Here is a 26,936-nt window from a genome sequence, read left to right as displayed (position 1 = left end):
TGAATTGTGGTATTTTTGCTTTTCTAACAATTAGTCCATTTTATATAAGTTGTCACGTTTATATGTGGAAAAATGTTCAGATCATTCCATTATTATCATTTTGATGTCTTTAGGATCTGTATTTATAGACCTGTTTTATTCTTTATATTGGTCATTTCTGTCTTCTTACTCTCTCTTTTATTTTTTTATTCACTCTTCCTAGAGGTTTTACAATGTTACTGCTCTTTTCAGTCAACCAGCTTTTTCTCTCATTGATTTTTCTCTTTTGTTTTTTTGGTTTTAATTTAATTGATTTCTACTTTTTACTTTTGCTTCTGTTAGGATTATTGTGCTGTTTGTCTAGTTTTTTAATGTGAGATCATGGACTATTAATTTGAGACTTTTCCTCTTTTCTGATGTACACATTTAGTGCCATAAAAAGCTCAGCATTGCTTTAGCTGCATCACACAAATTGCATATTGGGTTACTAAGACATGTCTCTTATTTATGTCTAGAAGACATATTTCTTCTTCTTTGATTGAACACTCAATCATACAGTATGAGATCAAAGAAATGCAATTAAAACTTAACAACTGTTTACTTAATATCCACTCTTTGATAGACACCAGTGCAGTTCTCAAGTTACTTAATAGCACAGCCTTAATTTTCATAGGGTGATTTGAAGAGTTTCTGAGGCCAAGAAAACCTTTCTATTAAAAAAATTGTGATATTTTTTGAAGCTGGGTAAAGGATCTATGAGGGGAAGGGTTCACTGAACTCTTTTTACTTTTTTAAAGAAACTTTTCAAATTCAAAGAAAAAGATAAGCAGTGCTTGAGAATAGCTCTAAGGAAGTCTAGGAATAAGCTAAATAAGGAAATATAAACATTCCAAGCAGATAAAAGTACAAGCACAAAGACCCCTGGTAGAAGAGAAGATAGTGAGTACAGAGTCCTGAAAAAGAACCAGTACACCTGCAACAAAGAAAGCAAGAAGGCATATGGTACAGATGTGAAAGTGGACCAAGTGAATATATATTATTGAGGCTATATTCTGGTTTTTAAGCAATAAGTAATCATTGAGGGTTTTAAGTAAAATAGTAATCAACCATATCTGCTAAGAAATGTAATTTTTTGGCACTAAAAAAATTACAGGTGCATTAGTTTTTACTCAGCAACATATACAATACTCAGCAACAATACCTGCATAAACACAAAATGATACATACACAAGGTTATTCATTGCAGCATTGTTTGTAATAGCAATAGAATATCAACAACCCAAATGTACGTCATTGACTAATTGGCTAAAAGTATGTTACTTCTACACACAAATGAAGACTATGCAACCATACAATGGGCAAGAGCCTATATACAAATAAGGAGTGATATTCCGTAAATATTAAGTCAAAAGAAGCAGTAGAATGGTGTCCATAGAAAGCCATCTTTGAGTAAGAAAAGAAGAGAGAGGAATATATGTGATTGTTGATACTTGCAAAAATGAAACACTGGGAGAAAAATCAGAAAGTAATAAAATATAGCAGGTGGGAAGTGAGTGATTGGAACAGGAATGGAAGTGGGACTTTTAATATACCTTTTTATACAGTTTGGATTTTTGAACTACATACGTGTTTTTCATATTGAAAGATTACAGTAAATTTAAAAGGCAGTTCTTAAATATGAACGTTTTAGAGACTGATGGTTCCAAATAAGATTGATTAGAGATACTTCCTCCTGTTCCTCTCCTTAAGTACAGCTAAAACCGCTAGGCATTATATGCAAAAACATAAGAAGACTTGAACAGTGAGAGAAGGAAACAGACAGGCTAGGGACATTGGAACCCAACAAATGACACCTCTTTCTCAGTTTTATTTTTGCGTAATGTATCAGCCTGAAACACCAATTGGCACAGACAAAAAAAAAGTCCCAAGTAAAGTCTGCTTCCTCTAGACAAAACAGGAATGCAACCACCCAGAAAGAGAAAATTTTAGACAACTGCCCTACTCTAACTAACCACTATGGAAAAAACCTGCAACTCTTTCCTATCACCAAAAACTGACTTCCACCCTGGTCCTAGAGTATCAGAGTACTCCTTCCACTTTGCTTCCTTTTTAATTATAAATTCCATCTGTACATTATCCCTTTGCTACTATAACTCCAGCATAAGCTGTTAAAAGTAACCATGCAGCTTCTCCAGCACTTTGCTGCCTAGAAAGTTCTTCCACCAGTTATATTAGTTCACCACTCTTTAAGTTTTGCCTTCCATAAAGCCTTGAGGCATGGATACAATGCAGCCACCTTCTTTGCTACTGTGTAAAAAGGATGGCCTTTTTTCCAGCTCATAATACATGCTTCCTCATTTCCATCTGAGGTCTTAGTAGAATGGTCTCTACTGTTTATATTTCTATCAGCATTTTCTTCACAACCATTTAACCAATTTGTAAGAAGTTTGAAACTTTCCTTTGTTTTCCTGTCTTCATTTGAGCCACCCTTAAGGTAGAATCACCCTTAATGCTCCATTCATGGCAGTATAGACATTTTCTGGCCTGCCCCTCCAAATTTTTCCAGCCACTACCCATTACCCAGTTCCAAAGCTACTTCTGCATTTTCAGGTGTTTGTAAAGCAACAACCCACTCCTCAGTACCAGTTTTCTGTCTTAGTCTGTTTTGTGTTGCCGTAACACAATACGGGAGACTGGGTGATTTCAAAAGAAAAAACATTTATTTAGTTCACAGTTCTGGTGGCTGGGAAGTCCCAAATTGGACAGCTTCATCTGGTGAGGACGTCATGCTGCTTCAACTCATGGCAGAAAGTGGAAGGGGAGCAAGCATGTGCAAAGAAATTGCATGGAAGCAAGAGTGTGAAACTGAGGAAGCCAGTCTCTCTAAACAACTCACTGTCACAGGAACTAATACATTCCTGTGAGAGCAAGAACTCACCCCCATGGGATGGTGTATTAGTCCGTTCTCATGCTGCTGTGAAGAAACACCTGAGATTGGGTAATTTTCCCCATGGGATGGTGTGTTAGTCCATTCTCATGCTGCTGTGAAGAAACACCTGAGATTGGGTAATTATAAAGGAAAGAGGTTTAATTGACTCACAGTTCCACATGGTTGGGGAGGCCTCAGGAAACTTGCAATTATGGTGGAAGGTACCTCTTCACAGGGCAGCAGGAGAGAGAATGAGTGCCCAGTGAAGGGGGAAACCCATTATAAAACGGTCAGCTCGCGTGAGAACTAACTCCCTATCACGAGAATATGATGGGGGAAACCGTCCCTATGACTCAATTGTCTCTTCCTGGTCCCTCCCATGACACATGGGGATTATGGGAACTACAATTCAAGATGAGATTTGGGTGGGGACACAGCCAAACCATGTCAGAGGGCATTAATCTTATCATGAGGTATCCAGCCCCATGACCAAAACACTTCCCACTAAGCCCCACCTCCCAACACTGCATTAAGGATCAAATTTTAACATGTGTTTTGATGGGGACAAACCATACCCAAACCATAGCAGGGGATACGTCAAAGAACAGGGGAGCCAACTGAAAGATCTCCCAGTAGCCAAAATTGCAACAGTTTGAGCAATAAAATAAACAACATAGTATTGGTTTATAACCCAAAGTATGAAAAACTCGTGAGTCCATATTGATACAAATAATTGAATAAATAAGAGAGAATAGAAAATCTCCCAAACAGAAGAATTCCTAATAATTTGTGTAGTTACTCCTCTTCGAGGAAGTGGAGCATAGTTCTCCACTGCTGTAGTGAGCTGTGCCTGGTGACAGTCTTCTAAAAAGTATAATATGCATACTGGAGAAAAGGAATAACTATAATGGAAAACCCTGGCATCTATTACCTCCACTGGTGATCAAAGTTATCATCAGTGATAAGTCTGTTGATGGCCTATTCCCTTGATGAGATGTGATGAGAATGGTAGACACTTTACCTCTGTGGTCTTTCTCCCAGGAATACATAACCCCACTTCAGTTATGAGGAAAACATCAGAAAAACCAAAACTGAAGAACATTCTACAATGTCCTTTAAACTGTCAAGGTGATCCAAAATACCTCAAAACACTTAGTTTACAGGAGCCTAAGGAAACAGGGTGACTAAATGTAATGTAGAATCTTGGATGAAGCTGTAAAACAGGAAAAAGACATTAGGTAAAAAGGAGCTCTGAATAAAGTGTAGACTTTATTTCATAATGTTATGTTATGAAAAAACTGCCATTGGAATTTCTGATATTACGTGAGGCAACTGCTGTGGTAATTTCAGGCGGTAACAGTGAAGGAAGTTTGGAGCAAGGTATACAAGAATTCTTTCCATCCTTTTAACTTTTCTGTAAATCTAAGTTATTCTAAAGTAAAACTTTTAAAAAAAGTAATTACATATGCACAGCTGCAGAGTAGACAGAGAAAAGAATTGCTGAACTTTATGACAGAACGATAGAAATGAGTCACTCTTTACAAAGAAAAAACTAGACTGAATAAAAATGAACAGAGCCCCAGAAACTGAAAGAAAATCTCTAATGTTTGTGTAATCTGAATCCCATAAGAAAAGGCTAAAAAAATTCAAAGAAATAATGGCTAAAATTTTCCCAAGTGTGGCAAAGGTCATAAACCTAGAGATTCAACAAGCTGAGTAAATTCTATACAGGATAAACCCAAAGGAATTCATGCTAAGAAGCATAATTATGAAACTTCTGACAACTAAAGATAAAGAAAAAATCTGACAAGCAACAAAAGGGAAACAATATATTGCTTTTGGGGTAAAAGAATTGGAATGCCAGTGGATTTCTTATTAGAAACCACAGAGAACACATGTTTCAAGTGCTGAAAGAAAAGAATTGTTAACACAACTCTATATCCAGTGTAAGTATCTCTTGGAAATGAAGGGAAAATTGAGACATTCTCAGATGAAGGGAAACTAAGAGTTTATTGCCAGCATACCTACCCCGAAAGAATTGAAGGAAGGAAGTTCTTGGAACAGAAAAGAAATCATAAAAGGAAGCTTTCAAGCATTAGGAAGGAAGAAGGAACAATGGAAAGACTAAAAATGCTGGGAGATACAATATACTTGCCTTCCCTCTTGGGTTTTCTAATTTCGTTTGATGGTTGAAGGGAAAAATGTAACATTCTCTGATGTGGTTCTCAGTATATACAGAGGAAATATTTAATTTCCTCTGTCACAGTGGACTGTGATAAGTAATATGTATATAATTTAACATATAGAGTAACCACTAAAAAACAACTTAAGTTGTATACTCAAAAATATTTTAGAAACATAGATAAGTAAAAAATTGAATTCTAAAAAAAAAAAATGTTCAGGAGAGGAGATCAGGAAAAAATGAATAAAAATTCAAGGGAAGAAACAGAAAACAAATAAAATGGCAGATTAAAGCCCTAGCATATCAATAATTACATTAAATGGTCTAAATACACTAATTAAAAGACAGATTGAAAGAGGTGGTTTTTAAAATTCACCTAAATATATGCCATCTACAAGAAATTCACTTCAAAAATAATAGGTAGATTGAAAGTAAAAGAATAGAAGAAGGTGTGCCATGGAGCATTAACCATAAAAAAGCAGGATTGGCTATGTTCATATCAGATGAAGGAGACTTCAGAGCGCAGAAAATTGTTGATACAGAGTGATGTTACATGTCAGTCTGCCAAGAAGACAGCAATTTTTTTTCTTTTTCTTTTTTTTTTTTTTTGAGACAGAGTCTTGTTCTGTCGCCCAGGCTGGAGTGCAGTGGCGCGATCTCAGCTCACTGCAAACTCTGCCTCCTGGGTTCACGCCATTCTCCTGACTCAGCCTCCCAAGTAGCTGGGATTACGGGTGCTCGCTACCACACCTGGCTAATTTTCTTTTCTTTTCTTTTCTTTTTTTTTTTTTGTATTTTTAGTAGAGACGGGGTTTCACTGTGTTAGCCAGGATGGTCTCAATCTCCTGACCTCGTGATCCACCCGTCTCGGCCTCCCAAAGTGCTGGGATTACAAGCATGAGCCACCGCACCTGGCCTAAGACAGTTTTTAAATCCTAAATGCTTCAATATTCCAAGAGATTACATCTTATGCAACTGTAGTACAATGTCAGTATCAGGAAGTTGACATTGGCACAACAGGTATATAGTTCTGTGTTATTTATCACATGTATAGATTGGTATAACCACCACTACAGTCAAGTCAGCAGAACTATTCAGTCACCACAAAGAGCTTTGTCCTACCCCTTTATATAAAGTCAGCCCAACTCCTTTTACAATCCCTTAACTCATGGTAGTCACTAAGTTGGTAAGCTATCATTTCTTCTAATGCTTTTCAGCCCCGCCCTCTTCTCCCCTCCTGAAACTTGTGTGACACAATTGTTAGATATTACGTTATAGTCTTACAGGTCCCTGTGGCTTTAGTCTGTTTGCTGTCTGTTGTTCAGATTGGGTAATTTCTACTCTTCTATATTAAAATTCATGGATTCTTTCCTCTGTCTTCTTTATTCTGCTGTTGAACCCATCCACTGAGTATTTTTTAACTCTAAAATATCTACTTCATAGATCTTCTCTTTCTTTCCTGAGACTTTCTATTTTTGCTTCATGTTTCTTACTATTTGTTTAAACATTTATATGATGGCTTATTTAAAGACTTTATCAGATATTTTTAACTTATGTGCCATCTCAGTGTTGGCATCTATTGATTGTCTTTGCTTAATCAAGTTGAAGTTGTCTTAGATCTTAGTATGACAAGTGATTTTAGATTGAACCTATTTGGAAATTATAAGATCTGTGTCTTATTTAATTAAATCTTCTCATGTAGCAGGCATTCTCTGACACCACTGTGGCAGGGGAGGTGGGGGGTGCTGCCTCATTATTGAAAGGTGGGCTGAAAGTCCAGGTTTCCTGCTCAGCCTCTGTCGGCACCTGGAGGAGGGGTTGTCATTACTGCTGAATGGTAGTGGCAGTTCAAGATCCCCATTTTGCCTTCACTGATAATACCCTGCATGGGAGGATCCGGAGTGCCTCATTACTGCTCCCCATGGGGCTTCGACTGACACTGGGGGGCAGGGGACCTTGTCACTGCCTGGCTTGGAGACATGTCTCAGCCCCCAGTCAGCCCTCTCTGACATGTCCCTGGTGGAGCGGTAAGGGAGCCTTCCTCCAGCCTGGTGAGCACAGACATTTGAGTTCCCCACGTGGCCTTTCATGGCAGCAGTAGAGGTGGAGAATGTATTTTTTATTTTGTGTTTGGCTGAAATAAGAACAGTCGTTGTCTAAAAGTTTTCAGTCTTGCTAGGCTGCCTCTTTCCTGAACCTCTGGTTTGAGAGTACAAGTTTTGGGTTTTATGTTTTGTTTTGTTTTGTTTTTTCTGTCTCCACATTCATGTTGCTTGTTGCCAGCTTCTCCAGCTTCTAATTGGGAATATATCATTGTCATTCCTTAAGTCCTGAGGTCCCTGAACAATCTGCTGTCTTCTCTCCACCTTTCAGCATCTTATGTTTTTAAATATATAATATCCATAGTTTTTAGCTATACTTACCAGAAAAGATAGGAGGAAATACCTCTACTCCATATTTCTAATAGAACATGGCTTTTTTATTTTAAATTTTTGACTCTTTGAAAATTTTTTTTTACTATTACTGTTTTCTCACTTAATTCCTATTTGGAGAGCAAGATTTTTTAAAATCCTTTTAAAGTTTATTTAAACTCGTTTCAGGGCCCATGATATGATTTATCCTGGTTAAATGTTTCATATGTTTTTGAAAATATGTGTTTTCCTTTTGGATCGGTGTTCTATAAATGGAGGTCATGTTGGTTGATAATATTCTTGAAGTCTTTTGTACTCCTTCTTATTTATTTGTAATCTACTTCTATAAATTATTGAGAAAGGAGTTTTACTGTGCAGCTACAATTGTGGATTTGGTTATTCTTCCAGTTTCATCAGGATTTGCTTTATGTATTTTGAAGTAGTGTTATAAGATGGAAAAACATTTGTGATTGCTATATCCTCTTGATTAATTATTCCCTTTATCATTATGCAGAATTTCTCTTTATGTATGCTGTTTATATATTATGAAACCCATAATAAATAATATTGTCTAAAAAGATAACTTGAAAGATAATATTCTATTTAAAGAAAAGAATTCCAAGAATGAGAAAAGTATATTTTATTTTCATCCTCTTTTTTCCAGTTTATGGTGCTCTTTATCTCTATAAATTTTTTTATATAAATCAAAGATTTTCATAGTACCGTTTTTCTTCTGTCGGGAAAATTTAACATTTCTTGTAATACACATCAGTTGCTGATAAATTGTTTCAGTTTTTTTTTTTTTGGCTGAAACATCTTTGCTAAGTATAGAATTTTAGGTTGATTTTGAAGGGGTGGCCTGCCCCTCCACACCTGTGGGTGTTTCTCGTAAGCTGGAACGAGAGACTTGAGAAAGGAAATAAGACACAGAGACAAAGTATAGAGAAAGAAAAGCGGGGCCCAGGGGACCGGCGCTCAGCTTACAGAGGACCCACGCCGGCCCCGGTCTCTGAGTTCCCTTAGTATTTATTGATAATTATCTTTACCATCTTAAAGACAGGGGAGTGGCAGGACAATAGGATCAAAGAAAAAAGAGGAAATCGGCAGTAAGACATATGAACAAAAACCTCTGTGACATGAATAAGTTCAAAGGAAAATGCTGTGCCTTGAGATGCATATGCAAACATCTCCATAAACCTTTTAGCAGCATAGTTTCAGTCTATCACATGGGGAGAAATCTTAGACAATACCTAGCTTTCCTAGGCAGAGGTCCCTGCGACCTTTGGCCGTGTAGGTGTCCCTGGGTAGTTGAAATTAAGAGAATGGTGATAACTTTTAACCAGCAAGCTACCTTCAGGCATTTGTTTAACAAAGACACCTCCTGCACAGCCCAAAATCCATTAAATCTTGAGTCACCGCAACACATGTCTCTTGCAAAGGACAAGGTTGGGGGTAGGGTCACAGATTAACAGCATCTCAAATACAGAACAAAATGGAGTCTCTTATGTCTACTTCTTTCTATATAGACACAGTAACAGGCTGATCTCTCTTCCTTTTCCCCACAGATTTTTTTTCTTTCAGTACTTTAAGAGTGTCACTTCATTGTCTTCCAGACTGTAAAATTTCTAACAAGAAGTCAGCTTTAATTTTCTTTGTTCTTCTGCACATATTATGTCTTTTTCTGTCTGCATAAAATTTACTTTTTTCCAGCAGGTTTTAGCAATTTGATTATAATGTATATGGGTGTGATTTTATGTTTCCTCTTGGCATTTATTTAGCTTCTTGGATCTGCAGGTTTATATAGGTCATTAAAATTGGCAAATTTTGGCCACTGTTGCTTCAAAATTTTCTCTCCCTTTCCTTTTTTTCTTCTGGAATGCTGATTACATATATGTTAGACTACAAATTTATTTAACCACAGATCACAGATAACTCTGTTTATTATTTTCCAGTCTCTCTATGTGTTGCCCAGGCTGGTCTTGAACTCCCAGCTTCAGGCAATCCTCCTGCCCCGCCCTCCCAAATAACTGGGATTACAGATGTCACTGTGCCTGGCCATATGGGCCATTTCTTGTTTGGTTGTTACTGATTGATTTTTTTCCTTGATAAGAGTCTTGTATACCTAGTAATTTTTTATTGGGTGCTAGATATTGTGAATTTTACATTGTGAGTTGCTAGATTTTGTTGTATTCTTTTACGTATTTCTGAGCCTTTTCTGGGATGTAGTTAAGTTACTTGGAATTAGTTCGATCATTTCAAGATACACTTTAAGCTTTGTTGTGTTGGATTCAGAGCTCACTTTAGTCTAGAATTAATTTGGTCCCTCTTCTAAAGCAGTACCCTTCTGGTTATTCTACCCTGTTGGTCATTAATTAGGAGGTTTTTCTACCCTAGTTGGTGATGATCGTTGTCTATCATCAACAAAATCTAGCAACTCACAATGTAAAATTCACAATATCTAGCACCCAATAAAAAATTACTAGGTATGAATGATCATTCCTACCTTTGTGTCCACTGTAGTGATTTTTCAGCCTATTCTTTTTCACTGGTTTTTTCCTAACCTTGAGTGATTTTCTTATATGCTTGTACAAGTCAGTACTCAGGAGACCCTTCTGCAGATCTCCAGCATTTTATATCAGTATAGCTCTTTCTTCACTGGCATTTACTCCCACAAATTCTAGTTGCCAGGGATTCCTTAAACATCCAATTTTGTCACATCAGCTTACCAAGTCTGCCAGCCTCTGCTTTGGTGTTCTCTTTTTCTGCTCTGGGTTGGCAACTCTCTCACAAGTAGCCTGTGATAATCATAGGGCTCACCTCATTGTTTCTCTACTTTCAAGGATCCCTGTCTGCACTGCCTCTTGGCTAAAACCTAATTACCATTTTTTATATTTTGTTTGGTTTTTTAGTTGTCTGTTATGGAGCAGCAAGTCAGTTTCTTTTACCCTGTTACAGCCAGATATGGAAGTCCTCATGAAATATCTTCCTTGACACCCAAGACGTTGGCCATTTTAGAATTGTATGTTATTTAGGTGTGCAGTTTAGGGGTTCAAGGAGATTGACCATTTATGAGAATAAGAGAATGTTTTCTGGCCAGGTGTGGTGGCTCACGCCGCTGTACTTTGGGAGGCCAGGGTGAGATAATTGCTTGGGGCCAGGAGTTTGAGACTAGCCTAGGTAACATAGTAAGACTCTGTATATACGGCCGGGCGCGGTGGCTCAAGCCTGTAATCCCAGCACTTTGGGAGGCCGAAACCGGCGGATCACGAGGTCAGGAGATCGAGACCATCCTGGCTAACCCAGTGAAACCCCGTCTCTACTAAAAATACAAAAAATTAGCCGGGCGTGGTGGCGGGCGCCTGTAGTCCCAGTTACTCGGGAGGCTGAGGCAGGAGAATGGCATGAACCCGGGAGGCGGAGCTTGCAGTGAGCCGAGATCGCGCCACTGCACTCCAGCCTGGGTGACAAAGCGAGACTCCGTCTCAAAAAAACAAAAAAACAAACAAACAAAAAAGGACTCTGTCTTTACAAAAAAACTTTTAAAAATTAGCCGGGTATGGTGGTGCACACCTGTAGTCCCAGCTACTCAGGAGGCTGAGGCAGGAGGATTACTTGAACCCAGGAATTTGAGGCTGCAGTGAGCCATGGTCGCACCACTGCACTTCAGCCTGAGTGACAAAGGGACCCTGTTGCTAAAAAAAAAAGTAAGAAAGAAAATGGTTTTTTTTGGTTACTTCCTCAAAGAAGGTCCAGTGAGCACCCTGAATATGCCCCTTCTGAAACTGTACCTTTTTCACATTCAGAAACAGTAGAACCTATACAACTAATGCAAATGCTAAATTATTTCCCATTTATAGGGTACTGCTTTACAAAACCAGAACTGATCTTCACATTGGAACAAGGAGAAGATCCATGGTTATTAGAGAAAGAGAAAGGATTTCTAAGCAGGAACTCCCCAGGTGAGTTACTGAATTCAGTGAGCAGAAGGTTCACTGATTCACTAGGAGGACTCACACAACTCAGCATATAGTCATAATAATGGTTAAATTATATACAGTGAAAAGATACAAAGAGAAATCAGCAAAGATTAAAGGTGCATGGGGCAAAGTTCATAGGAAACAAACCGTAAGGTTCTGAGAGTTCATACAGTTCCCCAAGCACAGTTCCCTAAGCAAGGAATTGCGAAAACCCGTGTAAATGTTGTCTACCGAGAATTGGTGTCCAGGATTTTTATTGCGGGCTAACCATGTAGACACCCTCTGTCTAGCATGCACCAAAAATCCAGACTTTGAGATGGAAAACCGGTGTTCTCTATCATGTTGTTTGTACAGGGCTGGCACAGTGAGCTCCTCAGCAGTTATGGGAATCTTGTTTCTAGATGCCAGCCAAAGGCAAACCTAATAAGAAAGTCTTTCTAAGAGTAGCAGTCTCAGGCCTGCTGTATCAACTCTTGTCTCTAAAAAACCTATGCAAATCCCTGGCATAACATAGATTAAGACAAACATATTTACCATATCAATGAATGTAAGTGGATTAAATGTGCCTATTAGGAGAAAATTCTATTAGATTTTGTTAAAGAAGTATATTTAAAAAATAATTGGAGAAGTTCAAAATACAGTTAGGAATTGCTAAGGCAATAAAGTACAATAATTCAGGTTTTATTTGCTTTAAATTCCTACTTCTATCGCATAATCTTGGAATACTTTATCCTATACTTTATCTCTTCTTTTTGTGAAGTCAGTAACTAACACTAAAGTTAAATTCAGGTCAAAAAATAGAGAAAAGAAAGGGCATTTTGATAATGCTAAAGTAGACAGTTTTGAAAGGATATGTTAAAAGTAGACAACTTTAAAATATATTTAAGAGTTTTGAATATTTGTGTACTAAATTACCGGGTTTCATAAAACAAAAAACCACAAGTGTTCCGAGGAAATACGGAAACATATAGGTAGCGTAACCTTTAATTTACCTTTTTGATTTCATACCAGAACCAGAGGATCACAACTGAGATCCTAGACTAGTGCTCAGCAAATGAGGACACAGGGGAAATTCTACCTGCTCCCTATTTCGGTCAGGAAAGATTTTTCTAGAACACAGCCATAGCTGTTCATTTATGTGCTAATGCTGCAAGGTAGAAATGAGTAGCTGCAACAGAGACCACATGATCAGCCCAGCGGAGAACCTTTACTCTCTGGCCTTTTCAGAAAAAGTTTACTGACTCCTGCTCTAGAAGTTATAAATAACATGTTTTATAAAACTGAATCTGCTGTGTCTTTCAAAACTCTACTCTTTTAACAAAGAATGAATCCATTTTAAAATGACCATGGGACACTGACAAAATATAAAAGTATTTTGTGCAAACATCAATAAATTCCACAAAGTAAAGATAGTATTGTCCAGTAAAACTATAAATTGCAAACAATGTGAGAAGAATTAAAGTCTCTCTGTCTTAAAATCAATAAGGACTATATAAACATATTTAATCAAAGAGTAAATGAAAATCAAAATTGTCCAATATCCAGAAAATTTCAAAGGTAAAAAACATGCATACTAGAACCTTTGGGATATAGATAAAGCAGTGCTTAGAAAAAACTTTTAGTCTTATATTAGTCTTATATAGTTGTTTTTTAAAGTGAGAAAGTTTTCAAAGAAAACTAAGCAAAGCAAAAGATGTAATAAAAATAAAACTATATTAGTATAAATTTTAAAGCCAAAAGTGGTTCTTGCAATAAAAATAACTGAATAAAATAGATAATCTCAATTAGAAAAAGGGGGAAAGCACTATTACTCACTTAAAGTTTTGATTTAAATTCCTACTTCTGTGGTATAGTTTGAAATCCTTTAGCGTATGCCTTATCTCTTCTTTTTGTTAACTCACAATCTACTTGATAGATGTGTTAAAAAAAAAAAAAAAAAAAAAAAAAAGAAATGAAACACTGTGCCAGAGAGCACATAGTTATTGAATGAGCTCCATTCCTACCTGGATTATAATCCACTAAAAAGAATGGTCTCTGCTTTACTCTTCTATATATTGAGTCCATGCAATATAACACATAAGTATTTTTAATAATATTGTGTATTAACTTCAAAGCCACTTGGGAGAGGTGTTTCTTATTGATTCATTCAAAAAACATTATCCCTAAATGCAAACACCCAAGTCAAATTTCTGAGACTTTTGAATAATCAGGTGTAGGTTAGCATTGGGTCTGAGCACTTGTGTAGGAAAGAGGAGGTAATTTTGAGGCACATTGCTTTTTAAGAGTCACTGTCTTCATTTATATTACAGAGAGGTATAAAGTATATCAGAATGAAGGTTATATTTTGTAAAGGAGAACAAAGCTGCATAAAATAATGCTATTGATTAAAAAGTGAACTATTATTTTACGTACAACTAAGAAAGAGAAAATGCCATTTAACTGTGCACGTGAGGTAAGTTTTAAAATACTCCCTAATTTGAATGATGGTAACTTTCTTAAAAAATCATGAGTGTCAGATATATGAGTACTATCCATATATCCCTTGTTAAAATGAATAATATAGACAGTAACTACTTTTAGATTGTAAATAAATGTTCCTTACATTTGTGGGAAGACACAAGAAGCCTTTTGTGTGTATGTAATTTGGGAAATGCTTTGCGTTGCCTGAAGGGCATCTAGAATCTACATAGGTCTAAGACTAAAAAGCAGAGTGACTCAGAGAAAGAATATAAGACTGTTACTGTCAATATACTATTTACTGGTGATATACTGTCAAGACTAGAGCAGAAAAGACTTTGGGCTATTGCAGTGACAGCTAGAACATGTAATGAGCCTGCAGTTAGTGTAAAACCTTCTTTTCCTGAATATCTCTTAGGGCACTAAGGCAGTGTATTTAAAGCCTTGGGGCTGACATTTTTGCATGGAATGTGGGTAGCAGTAGGGCAATAGCAGTCAAACATACACAAGAAATTTATGATAAATAAATATAAAGGATACATGTAAAGTTTTTAAGCCCAGGTTAAAATATGATCCTTAAGGTACTCACAGTCGATAAAAACTAGCAATGTTAAAAAGTAGATTGAAAACAGAATTAAGGATTGGACAAAGACAAGGCTGGTTTTAGGGAAAAGAGTGAGCAAACTGAAGAGACAAAAGTTAAGATTTGATGATCTAAAAAGATTCACTATTGACCAGGTGCAGTGGCTCATGCCTGTAATCCTAGCACTTAGGGAGGCCGAGACAGGTGGATCACCTGAGATCAAGAGTTTGAGACCAGCCTGGCCAGCATGGCAAAACCTTATATTTACTAAAAATACAAAAATTACAGGCACATGCCTGTAATCCCAGCTGCTCAGGAGGCTGAGACAGGAGAATCACTTGAACCCAGGAGGCAGAAGTTGCAGTGAGCCAAGATCACACCACTATACTCCAACCTGGGCGACAGTGAGACTCCCTCTCAAAAAAAAAAAAAAAAAAGATTCACTGTTGAACAACCCTGATACAATAAACCAAGTCACCAGAGCTAGGGCAGAGCAGTGAATCCAATTGAGGTGGAAAAATGACTTTAACTCCCATCAATTTTATACTTCCACTTACACATTTGTGTTCCTTTGATGATAATACAGACAGAATTAAAATGTGGTCTACAGTAGTATTTCTTCTAACATGAGGAAATTGGTGCCATTATAAATTTATTTTGTGATATGTAGAAAGGAAATGGAGCTTCAACTGGACTATTGTAGGCTAATGATTATCCTACCATTGTAATTTATATTTGTATAAGAATCTAGACTAGCGTTACTCCCTAAGGCAAACCCTGTCTCAGATAAAACCACTAATCCATTGATTTTTGTTGTTAGCTACTTCATTTTGGTAATCTTTTTTTTATTCATCCCATTCTCTGATTTTCCTGTTCCCAGGATCCAGTGCTCTTACATATACACCATTTTCAGTCATTTTGTTGATTTATATCCTCTTCTCTATTCAGTTTTGAAATTTTTATTTTAAGATGCCAAATACAGACGTATATTCATTTCCCATTTCTTTTTCTACTACAAAAAAAAAATTTAAGCTAAAAAGGGAATATAGGGAGTATACTTGAAATTACTTTATTGTTGAGAAACTGAGCCAGAAACTCAGGAATCAAATACATAATAGGGCATATATATACATATATGTCCCATTCCATAAGAAATGTGTTAAATATCATAAAGTTTGTTTAATTTTATCATTTTTAGAAGACTCCCAACCTGATGAAATCTCAGAGAAGAGCCCAGAAAATCAAGGCAAACATTTGTGGCAAGTTTTATTCAGCAATAAATTATTGACTACAGAGCAAGAAATTTCAGGAAAACCACATAATCGGGACATAAACATTTTTCCTGCAAAAATGATGCCTTGTAAATGTGACACTGTGGGGTCTGCTTACCTGGGTCTCAGCCCGACGGCCCCACACTGTCAGTATTCAAAAGAAAAGGCTCATGAGCATAATGTATGTGACAAATGGCTCATCAGTATTAAGGATGGCAGAACTAACACTCAAGAGAAATCTTTTGCTTATAATAAAAGTGTAAAAACCCTCAGTCATAAGGAGGACGTTATTCAGTATCAGACAATTCAGACTTCGGGGCAAGATTTTGAATATAATGAAAGTAGAAAAGCTTTTGTTGAAAAGGCTGCCCTTGTTACATCTGACAGTACCTACCCAAAAGGAAAATCTTACAATTTCAATAAATTTGGGGAAAACAAATATGATAAATCAACCTTTATTTTTCCTCAGAACATTCATACAGAGAAGAGTCACTATGAGTTTAATGATACTGGAAATTGTTTCTGTAGGATCACTCACAAAACTCCAACAGGAGGGAAATCTTTCAGCCAAAAGTCACACATTAGAGAATGTCGTAGAGTTCATATAGGGATGAAATCCTTTGAATATGGAAAAAGTTTCAACCATAATTCAACCCTCCCAGTGCATCAGAGAACTCATGCAACAGATAAATACTCTGATTATAACCCATGTACAGAGACGTTCAGCTACCAGTCAACTTTCAGTGTACATCCGAAGGTTCACATAAGGGAAAAACCCTGTGAGTATAATGAATGTGGAAAATCCTGCTCTGTTAATTCATGCTTGATTTGGCCTCAGAAAAGTCACACAGGAGAGAAACCCTATGAATGTCATGAATGCGGGAAAGCCTTCAGTGAGAAGTCACGCCTAAGAAAACATCAGAGAACTCACACAGGAGAGAAACCATATCAATGTGATGGATGTGAGAAAGCTTTCAGTGCAAAGTCAGGCCTAAGAATACACCAGAGAACACACACAGGGGAGAAACCATTCGAATGTCATGAATGTGGGAAATCTTTTAACTATAAATCAATCCTCATAGTGCATCAGAGAACTCACACAGGGGAGAAACCTTTTGAATGTAATGAATGTGGGAAATCTTTCAGCCATATGTCAGGCCTAAGGAATCATCGAAGAACTCACACAGGGGAAAGACCATACAAATGTGATGAATGTGGGAAAGCTTTCAAACTGAAGTCAGGCCTGAGGAAACATCATAGAACACACACAGGGGAGAAGCCCTACAAATGTAATCAGTGTGGAAAAGCTTTCGGTCAGAAATCACAACTCAGAGGACATCATAGAATTCACACAGGGGAAAAACCCTATACATGTAATCATTGTGGGGAAGCTTTCAGTCAGAAATCAAACCTCCGAGTACATCACAGAACTCATACTGGGGAGAAACCCTATAAATGTGAGGAGTGTGGAAAAACTTTCAGGCAGAAATCAAATCTCAGAGGGCATCAGAGAACTCACACTGGGGAGAAGCCCTATGAATGTAATGAATGTGGAAAAGCTTTCAGTGAGAAGTCAGTCCTAAGAAAACATCAGCGAACTCATACTGGGGAGAAACCATATAATTGTAATCAGTGTGGGGAAGCTTTCAGTCAGAAATCCAATCTCAGAGTACATCAGAGAACTCACACAGGGGAGAAACCCTATAAATGTGATAAATGTGGAAAAACTTTCAGTCAAAAATCAAGCCTTAGAGAACATCAGAAAGCCCACCCAGGGGATTAAACATATGCATATAAAGAATATGAAAAAACTCTGAGCTGGAGATCAAACCTCACAATACATAATGAACACACAGGAGAAAACTGTTAACATAGCACTGGAATTTCCTCTACAATTTCAGCCCCCACCAAATGTCAAAGAATAGAAGATGAATTGTTGAAATGTATTTTATATGGGCATTCTTTCAGCCAGAGCACAGTCTTCCATGGATATTACAGAACTCACCCAGCAAAGAAACCCTATAAAGATAATGAATATAGAAAATACTCATGTGAACTCTCTCCTCAGAAAACTCATGCTGCAGAAGAGCTCTGAGAAAGTAATAAAAATGTGAAAACTTTGTGCCAACAATCAAAACTCTTTCATCATCAATCACACAATGACAAAAGCTAGAATATAATAAGTGTGTGATAAAATTTAATGAAAAGTCAGTACAGCAGAAAATACATTCAAGATGGAGACCTCGTAGTATATTAAACAAGAAATGAAGTTAATGGATGTGGGAAATTCTTCTGCCATGTCAACCCTCATTTTAACTTACATAGAGGTAATCCCTATATGTCACATAATAACTATTGAAATGTTCACTAGTAATCATTTTCACTTCTCTCTCATGCCACACCTGGCCTAAATTTCTCAACCGCTCTGTCATATAAATGGGGTCATATTGTTACTCTCTAGCTAGTGGAATATGGAGGTCAATGATAGGTCTTAAATACATCAGCAAAATTCTCAGTATTTTCTTCTATCCCTCATTAGAGTGGAATGGAGGAAAACCTTGGGACTCAGGCTCTGATGATAGAAAATACAAGACGGTAGGAACCAAGGTCAGAGAAGGACCCTGTGGCATGGAGTTTTCTCCTCCATGTACACAGTTGGACTTTTTGCAGTGAGGAAATAAATGTGTTCTCTGCTGAACTTCTAAAGGTTTGGGTATACTTGATACTGACAGAAACTCAACAACCCTCACCTAATAAAACTCACGAGTATGATTTTTCAGGACATCTGAAATCAGTGTATGTCAGAAAAGTCACATACGACAAACCTCAGACAGCATCCTGAATGACCATGGCTTTTATTCCCAAGTCTTCCTCATCGGACAGGTAATATCATCAGAAATCTGACATTTTAACAAATGTAGGAAATTCTTCACACACACAGACACGCACACACACACACACCCAGAATCTCATTAAATATTTGATAATTTAATTTTGAATGTGTAAAGTTTTCAACAAATGATCATATTTTATATCAGAGCTTGTTACAAGGGGAAAGTCTATCAATTTAAGAAGGTAAGTAATAGCCTTTATCTAGATATTGCTATATCAGAACTGTTGTTTCATATATAATATCAAAACTTTTAATGAAATGTAACATTGATTAATAGACATTCAGTATAATAAAAAGCTTAAAAAGAACACGAAATAAATTGCATAAACTGAAAAGCAGTGTTGCAAATATGTGAGTGTTTTGTGAGTTATTGATTGTTTATGTATGTATATGTGCATGGTACTTACCAGGTATTTGTTTTATATGTTTCTTAGACCTCAACATTGCTATAAGAGAATTGTGTTCCCCTTGCTTTATAACTACTTTGACATCAGCTACAATTTGCCACATGAATATTAATAACAAACCTTTTATGGAAAATATCTGATACGACATTCCCTTTCTCCTACTGCCTTCTAACATGTCTGTCTAGTAAAGGCCATTGTTACTAAACTGCCTCCTCTCAAAGAAGCCAGTGTCAACCAATAAATTTCTCTCTCTCTTTTCTGTGTGTGTCTCTCACACACAAATACACAAGCAAATATATATATATATATATATATCTTCAACATTACTGATTCTTTCCTAGCAGTGTTGAGTACAATAATGGACACTTGGAAGGCAATCTTTATTTATGGTACTGTGTTTTTCATTTTTAGCATTTTAATTTTGTTATAGTTTTTATCTCTCTGCCACAGTTACCTACCTGATACTTCATGTTGTCTAGTTTTCCCGCTGGAGTCACTTTCTATGGCATTTGGCATTCTTTCTCTCAGTTAACAACTGCTTGGATCTTTGTTTCTCTCTACAACCACCTAGTTTTCCAGATAGCTTTTTTGCTCTGTGGCCTCAGACATCTGGTGCATTGAAGAAAAGTTAAAGCCTTCCCAACTGTTTTCTTGTTTCATGGATAGAGAGCAGTGCTCTTGCCTGCTCTCTATTTCTCTGAGTTGTAACTGAATGTCATCAGTTGTTTTTTGACAAATGTTTCAGGGTAATTTGATGGAAAAATGATCATTGTTTTCAAAAATGATGCTGAGATAATTGTATTACTCCATTCTCACGCTAGTAAGAAGAAAACCCCAAGACTGGGTAATTTGTAAAGGAAAGAGGTTTAATTGACGCACAGTTCTGCATTGCTGGGGAGGCCTCAGGAAACATAAGATCATGGCAGAAGGCAAAGAAGCAGGCACCTTTTTTACAGGGCAGCATAGTGAGTGCAGCAGGGCAAATGCCAGATGCTATAAAACCAGTAGATCTCATGAGAGTCAGTCACTATCGCAAGAACAGCATGGGGAAAACTGCCCCCCATGATCCACTTACCTCCAGCTGGTCCCACCCATAACACGTGGGGATTATGGGAATTAAAATTCAAGATGAGGTTTTGGGTGGAGACACAGGCAAACTGTATCAATAATGATACTTATATATTGTAAATGCAACTTGATCTTTACACCATAATTTAAAACTTACTCAAAATAAATCACAGAACCAAACAAAATCACTAAAAGTACAAAATTTATGATAGAAAACAAAAGAAACTGACTGGATATGGTGGCTCGCCTGTGTAATCCCAGCACTTTGGGAGGCCAAGGCAGGAGGATTGCTTGAAGCCAGGAGTTTGAGACCACCCTGCACAACATGAGACCCTATCTCTACAAAAAATGAAATTAACAAAGCATAGTGGCATGTGCCTGTAGTCCTATCCTAACTACTTGGGAGGCTGAGGTGGGAGGATTGCTTGTGCCCAGGAGTTTCAGGCTGTGGTGGGTTGTGATCATGCCACTGTACTCCAGCCTGGGTAACCGAGCAAGACTCTGTCTCTTAAAAGAAAAAAAAAACAATGCTTATAATACAGAAAATGCAGTTATAATGGACCAAAAAAAGGAAAACATTAAAATAGATATTTCACTGAAGATACATAGTTGGCCAATAAATACTAGAAACAGTGTCCAAAGCTTTGGTCAGCAAGAAAGTGTGTGTTCATGTGATAGCAATACAAATCCATATTGTAGTTCCTTATAAAGATAACAGTACCTTACCTACAACTAGCAATTTTCATTCTAGGCATTTACCCCAGAGAAACACATAGGGGTGCACCCAAGATGGCCGAATAGGAACAGCTCCTGCCTCCAGCTCCCAGCGTGAGTAACACAGAAGACGGGTGATTTCTGCATTTTCAACTGAGGTACAGGTTCATCTCACTGGGGCGTGTCAGAAACTTGGCGCTGGTCTGTGGGTGCAGCCCAACCAGCGAGAGCTGAAGCAGGGTGAGGCATCGCCTCACCTGGGAAGCACAAGGGGGAAGGAAATTCCTTTTCCTAGCCAAAGGAAATTGAGACACACAACACCTGGAAAATCAGGTAACTCCCATCCTAATACTGCGCTTTACCAAGGATCTTAGCAAACGGCACACTAGGAGATTACATCCCACACCTGACCCAGAGGGTCCCACACCCACGGAGCCTCCCTCATTGCTAGCACAGCAGTCTGAGATCTAACTGCAAGGCGGCAGCGAGGCTGGGGGAGGGGCACCTGCCATCGCTGAGGCTTAAGTAGGTGACAGAAAGCCACCAGCAAGCTCGAATTGGGTGGAGCCCACCACAGCTCAAGGAAACCAGCCTGCCTCCGTAGTCTTCTCCTCTGGGGACAGGGCATAGCTAAACAAAAAGCAGCAGAAACCTTGGCAGAGGTAAATGCCCCTGTCTGACAGCTTTGAAGAGAGCAGTGGATCTCCCAGCACAGAGGTTGAGATCTGAGAACGGACAGACTGCCTGCTCAAGTGGGTCCCTGACCCCTGAGTAGCCTAACTGGGAGACATCCCCCACTAGGTGTAGACTCACACCTCACACCTTACATGGCAGGGTACACCCCTGAGACAAAGCTTCCAGAGCAAGAATCAGACAGCAGCACACGCTGTTCAGCAATATTCTATCTTCTGCAGCCTCTGCTGCTGATACCCAGGCAAATAGGGTCTGGAGTGAACCTCAAGCAAACTCCAACAGACCTACAGCTGAGGGTCCTGACTGTTAGAAGGAAAACTAACAAACAGGACACCCACACCAAAACCCCATCAGTATGTCACTATCATCAAAGACCAAAGGAAAAACCACTAAGATGGGGAAAAAGCAGGGCAGAAAAGCTGGAAATTCAAAAAATCAGAGCGCATCTCCCCCTCCAAAGGAAAGCAGCTCATCACCAGCAACGGAACAAAGCTGGACGAAGAAAGACTTTGACGAATTGAGAGAAGAAAGCTTCAGTTGATCAAACTTCTCAGAGCTAACAGAGGAACTACGTAACCAGCGCAAAGTAAAAACCTTGAAAAAAGAATGGACGCATGGATAACTAGAATAATCAATGCAGAGATCTTAAAAGAACTGATAGAGGTGAAAACCGTAACACGAGAACTACGTGACAAATGCACAAGCTTCAGTAACCAACTCGATCAACTGGAAGAAAGAGTATCAGCGATTGAAGATCAAATGAATGAAATGAAGCCAGAAGAGAAGTGTAGAGAAAAAAAGAGTATAAAGAAATGAAAAAAGCCTCCAAGAAATATGGGATTATGTGAAAAGACCAAATCTACGTCTGATTGGTGTGCCTGAAAGTGACAGGGAAAATGGAACCAAGTTGGAAAACACTCTGCAAGATATCATCCAGGAGAACTTCCCCAACCTAGTAAGGCAGGCCAACATTCAAATTCAGGAAATATGGAGAACGCCAAGATGCTCCTCGAGAAGAGCAACTCCAAGACACATAATTGTCAGATTCACCAAAGTTGAAATGAAGGAAAAAAATGTTAAGGGCAGCCAGAGAGAAAGGTCGGGTTACCTACAAAGGGAAGCCCATCAGACTAACAGCAGATCTCTCAGCAGAAACTCTCCAAGCCAGAAGAGAGTGGGGGCCAATATTCAACATTCTTAAATAAAAGAATTTTCAACCCAGAATTTCACATCCAGCCAAACTAAGTTTCATATGTGAAGGAGAAATAAAATCCTTTACAGACAAGCAACTGCTGAGAGATTTTGTCACCACCAGGCCTGCCCTACAAGAGATCCTGAAGGAAGCACTAAACATGGAAAGGAACAACAGGTACCAGCCATTGCAAAAACATGTCAAAATGTAAAGTCCATCGATGCTAGGAAGAAACTGCATCAACTAGCGAGCAAAATAACCAGCTAATATCATAATGACAGGATCAAGTTCACACGTAACAATATGAACCTTAAATGTAAATGGACTAAATGGTCCAATTGAAAGACACAAACTGGCAAATTGGATGAAGAGTCAAGACCCATCAGTTTGCTGCATTCAGGAGACCTATCTCACATGCAGAGACACACATAGGCTCAAAATAAAGGGATGGAGGAAGATCTACCAAGCAAATGGAAAACAAAAAAAAATCAGGGGTTGCAATCCCAGTCTCTGATAAAACAGACTTTAAACCATCAAAGATCAAAAGAGACAAGACCATTGCATAATGGTAAAGGGATCAATTCATCAGGAAGAGCTAACTATCTAAATATATGCACCCAATACAGGAGCACCCAGATTCATAAAGCAAGTCCTTAGAGACTTACAAAGAGACTTAGACTCCCATACAATAATAATGGGAGACTTTAACACCCCACTGTCAACATGAGACAGATCAATGAGACAGTTAACAAGGATATTCAGGAATTGAACTCAACTCTGCACCAAGCAGACCTAATAGACATCTACAGAACTCTCCACCCCAAATCAACAGAATATACATTCTTCTCAGCACCACATTGCATTTATTCCAAAATTGACCACATAGTTGGAAGTAAAGCACTCCTCAGCAAATGTAAAAGAACAGAAATTATAACAAACTGTTTCTCAGACCACAGTGCAATCAAACTAGAACTCAGAACTAAGAAACTCAATCAAAACCACTCAACTACTTGGAAATTGAGCAACCTGCTCCTGAATGACTACTGGGTACATAACGAAATGAAGGCAGAAATAAAGATGTTCTTCGAAACCAATGAGGACAAAGATACAACATACCAGACTGTCTGGGACACATTTAAAGCGGTGGTGTGGAGGGAAATTTATAGCACTAAATTCCCACAAGAGAAAGCAGGAAAGATCTAAAATTGATCTAGCATCAATTTTAGCATCAAAATTAAAAGAACTAGAGAAGCAAGAGCAAACACATTCAAAAGCTAGCAGAAGGCAAAAAATAACTTAAGATCAGAGCAGAACTGAAGGAGATAGAGACACAAAAAGCCCTCCAAAAAATCAATGAATCCAGGAGCTGGTTTTTTGAAAAGATCAACAAAATTGATAGACTGCTAGCAAGAATAATAAAGAAGAAAAGAGAGAAGAATCAAATAGACACAATACAAAATGATAAAGGGGATATCACCATCAAACCCACAGAAATACAAACTACCATCAGAGAATACTATAAACACCTCTACACAAATGAACTAGAAAACCTAGAAGAAATTGATAATTTCCTGGACACTTACACTCTCCCAAGACTAAACCAGGAAGAAGTTGAATCCCTGAATAGACCAATAGTAGGCTCTGAAATTGAGGCAATAATTAATAGCCTACCAACCAAAAAAAGTCCAGGATCAGACAGATTCACAGCTGAATTCTACCAGAGGTACAAGGAGGAGCTGGTACCATTCCTTCTGAAATTATTGCAATCAATAGAAAAAGAGGGTATCCTCCCTAACTCATTTTACGAGGCCAACATCATCCTGATACCAAAGCCTGACAGAGATACAACAAAAAAAGAGAATTTTAGACCAATATCCCTGATGAGCATCAATGCGAAAATCCTCAATAAAATACTGGCAAACCGAATCCAGCAGCACATCAAAAAGCTTATCCACCATGATCAAGTGGGCTTCATCCCTGGGATTCAAGGCTGGTTCAACATATGCAAATCAATAAATGTAATCCAGCATATAAACAGAACAAAGACAAAAACCACATGATTATCTCAATAGATGCAGAAAAGGCCTTTGACAAAATTCAACAGCCCTTCATGCTAAAACTCTCAATAAATTCAGTATTGATGGAATGTATGTCAAAATAATAAGAGCTATTTATGACAAACCCACAGCCAATATCATATTGAATGGGCAAAAACTGGAAGCATTCCCTTTGAAAACTGGCACAACACAGGGACGCCCTCTCTCACCACTCCTATTCAACATAGTGTTGGAAGTTCTGGCTAGGGCAATCGGGCAAGAGAGAGAAATCAAGGGTATTCAGTTAGGAAAAGAAGAAGTCAAATTGTCCCTGTTTGCAGATGACATGATTGTATATTTAGAAAACCCCATTGTCTCAGCCCAAAATCTCCTTAAGCTGATAAACAACTTCAGCAAAGTCTCAGGATACAAAATCAATGTGCAAAAATCAAAAGCATTCTTACACACTAGTAACAGACAAAAAGAGAGCCAAATCATGAATGAACTCCCATTCACAATAGCTTCAAAGAGAATAAAATACCTAGGAATCCAACTTACAAGGGATGTAAAGAACCTCTTCAAGGAGAACTACAAACCACTGCTCAGTGAAATAAAAGAGGACACAAACAAATGGAAGAACATTCCATGCTCATGGATAGGAAGAATCAATATTGTGAAAATGGCCATACTGCCCAAGGTAATTTATAGATTCAATGCCATCCCCATTAAGCTACCAATGAGTTTCTTCACAGAATTGGAAAAAACTGCTTTAAAGTTCATATGGAACCAAAAAAGACCCCGCATTGCCAAGACAATCCTAAGGCAAAAGAACAAAGCTGGAGGCATCATGCTACCTGACTTCAAAGTATACTACAAGGCTACAGTAACCAAAAGAGCATGGTACTGGTACCAAAACAGAGATATAGACCAATGGAACAGAACAGAGCCCTCAGAAATAATACCACATATCTACAGCCATCTGATCTTTGACAAACCTGACAAAAACAAGAAATGGGGAAAGGATTCCCTATTTAATAAATGGTGCTGGGATAATTGGCTAGCCATAAGTAGAAAGCTGAAACTGGATCCTTTCCTTACTCCTTATACGAAAATTAATTCAAGATGAATTAGAGACTTAAATGTTAGACCTAAAACCATAAAAACCCTAGAAGAAAACCTAGGTAATACCATTCAAGACATAGGCATGGGCAAGGACTTCATGTCTAAAACACCAAAAGCAATGGCAACAAAAGCCAAAATTGACAAATGGGATCTAATTAAACTAAAGAGCTTCTGCATAGCAAAAGAAACTGCCATCAGCGTGAACAGGCAACCTACAGAATGGGAGAAAATTTTTGCAATCTCATCTGACAAAGGGCTAATATCCAGAACCTATAAAGAACTCAATCAAATTTACAAGAAAGAAACAACCCCATCGAAAAATGGGCAAAGGATATGAACAGACACTTCTCAAAAGAAGACATTCATACAGCCAACAGACACATGAAAAAATGCTCATCATCACTGGCCATCAGAGAAATGCAAATCAAAACCACAATGAGATACCATCTCACACCAGTTAGAATGGCAATCATTAAAAAATCAGGAAACAACAGGTGCTGGAGAGGATGTGGAGAAATAGGAACAGTTCTACACTGTTGGTAGGACTGTTAACTAGTTCAACCATTGTGGAAAACAGTGTGGCGATTCCTCAAGGAGCTAGAACTAGAAATACCATTTGAGCCAGCCATCCCATTACTGGGGATATACCAAAAGTCATGCTGCTATAAAGACACATGCACACGTATGTTTATTGTGGCACTATTCACAATAGCAAAGACTTGGAATCAACCCAAATATCCATCAGTGACAGACTGGATAAAGAAAATGTGGCACATATACACCATGGAATACTATGCAGCCATAAAAAAGGATGAGTTCATGTCCTTTGTAGGGACATGGATGCAGCTGGAAACCATCATTCTCAGCAAACCATCACAAGAACAGAAAACCAAATACCGCATGTTCTCACTCATAGGTGGGAATTGAACAGTGAGATCACTTGGACACAGGAAGGGGAACATCACACACTGGGGCCTATTGTGGGGAGTGGGGAGGGATAGCATTAGGAGATATACCTAATG

General features: G+C 38.1%; 2 protein-coding genes across 5 annotated transcripts in view; both read left to right on the top strand.

Annotated features, from left to right (window-relative positions):
- The window catches only part of ZNF782 (zinc finger protein 782), a 68,754-nt gene extending 48,883 nt beyond the window's left edge, over positions 1-19,871 (top strand). For 3 of the 4 annotated variants that reach the window (XM_017949326.3, XM_021927752.2, XM_031654013.1), the window contains 2 exons: positions 11,359-11,460; positions 15,717-19,871. In XM_017949326.3, the coding sequence (XP_017804815.2) occupies positions 11,359-11,460; positions 15,717-17,572 (1,958 nt within the window). In that variant the 3' untranslated portion in view covers positions 17,573-19,871. The remainder of the gene's footprint in view (positions 1-11,358; positions 11,461-15,716) is intronic. The other variant, XR_002517721.2, reaches the window with a different exon arrangement.
- Positions 18,599-26,936, top strand: part of ZNF510 (zinc finger protein 510) — a 47,363-nt gene continuing 39,025 nt past the window's right edge. Inside the window, exon 1 of the mRNA XM_021927755.2 lies at positions 18,599-18,672. The gene's annotated coding sequence lies outside the window, so the exon portion shown is untranslated. The remainder of the gene's footprint in view (positions 18,673-26,936) is intronic.

Source organism: Papio anubis, chromosome 13, assembly GCF_008728515.1.
Source record: "Papio anubis isolate 15944 chromosome 13, Panubis1.0, whole genome shotgun sequence".
NCBI lineage: Eukaryota > Metazoa > Chordata > Mammalia > Primates > Cercopithecidae > Papio > Papio anubis.
This window is presented reverse-complemented; position numbering and strand designations above follow the sequence as displayed.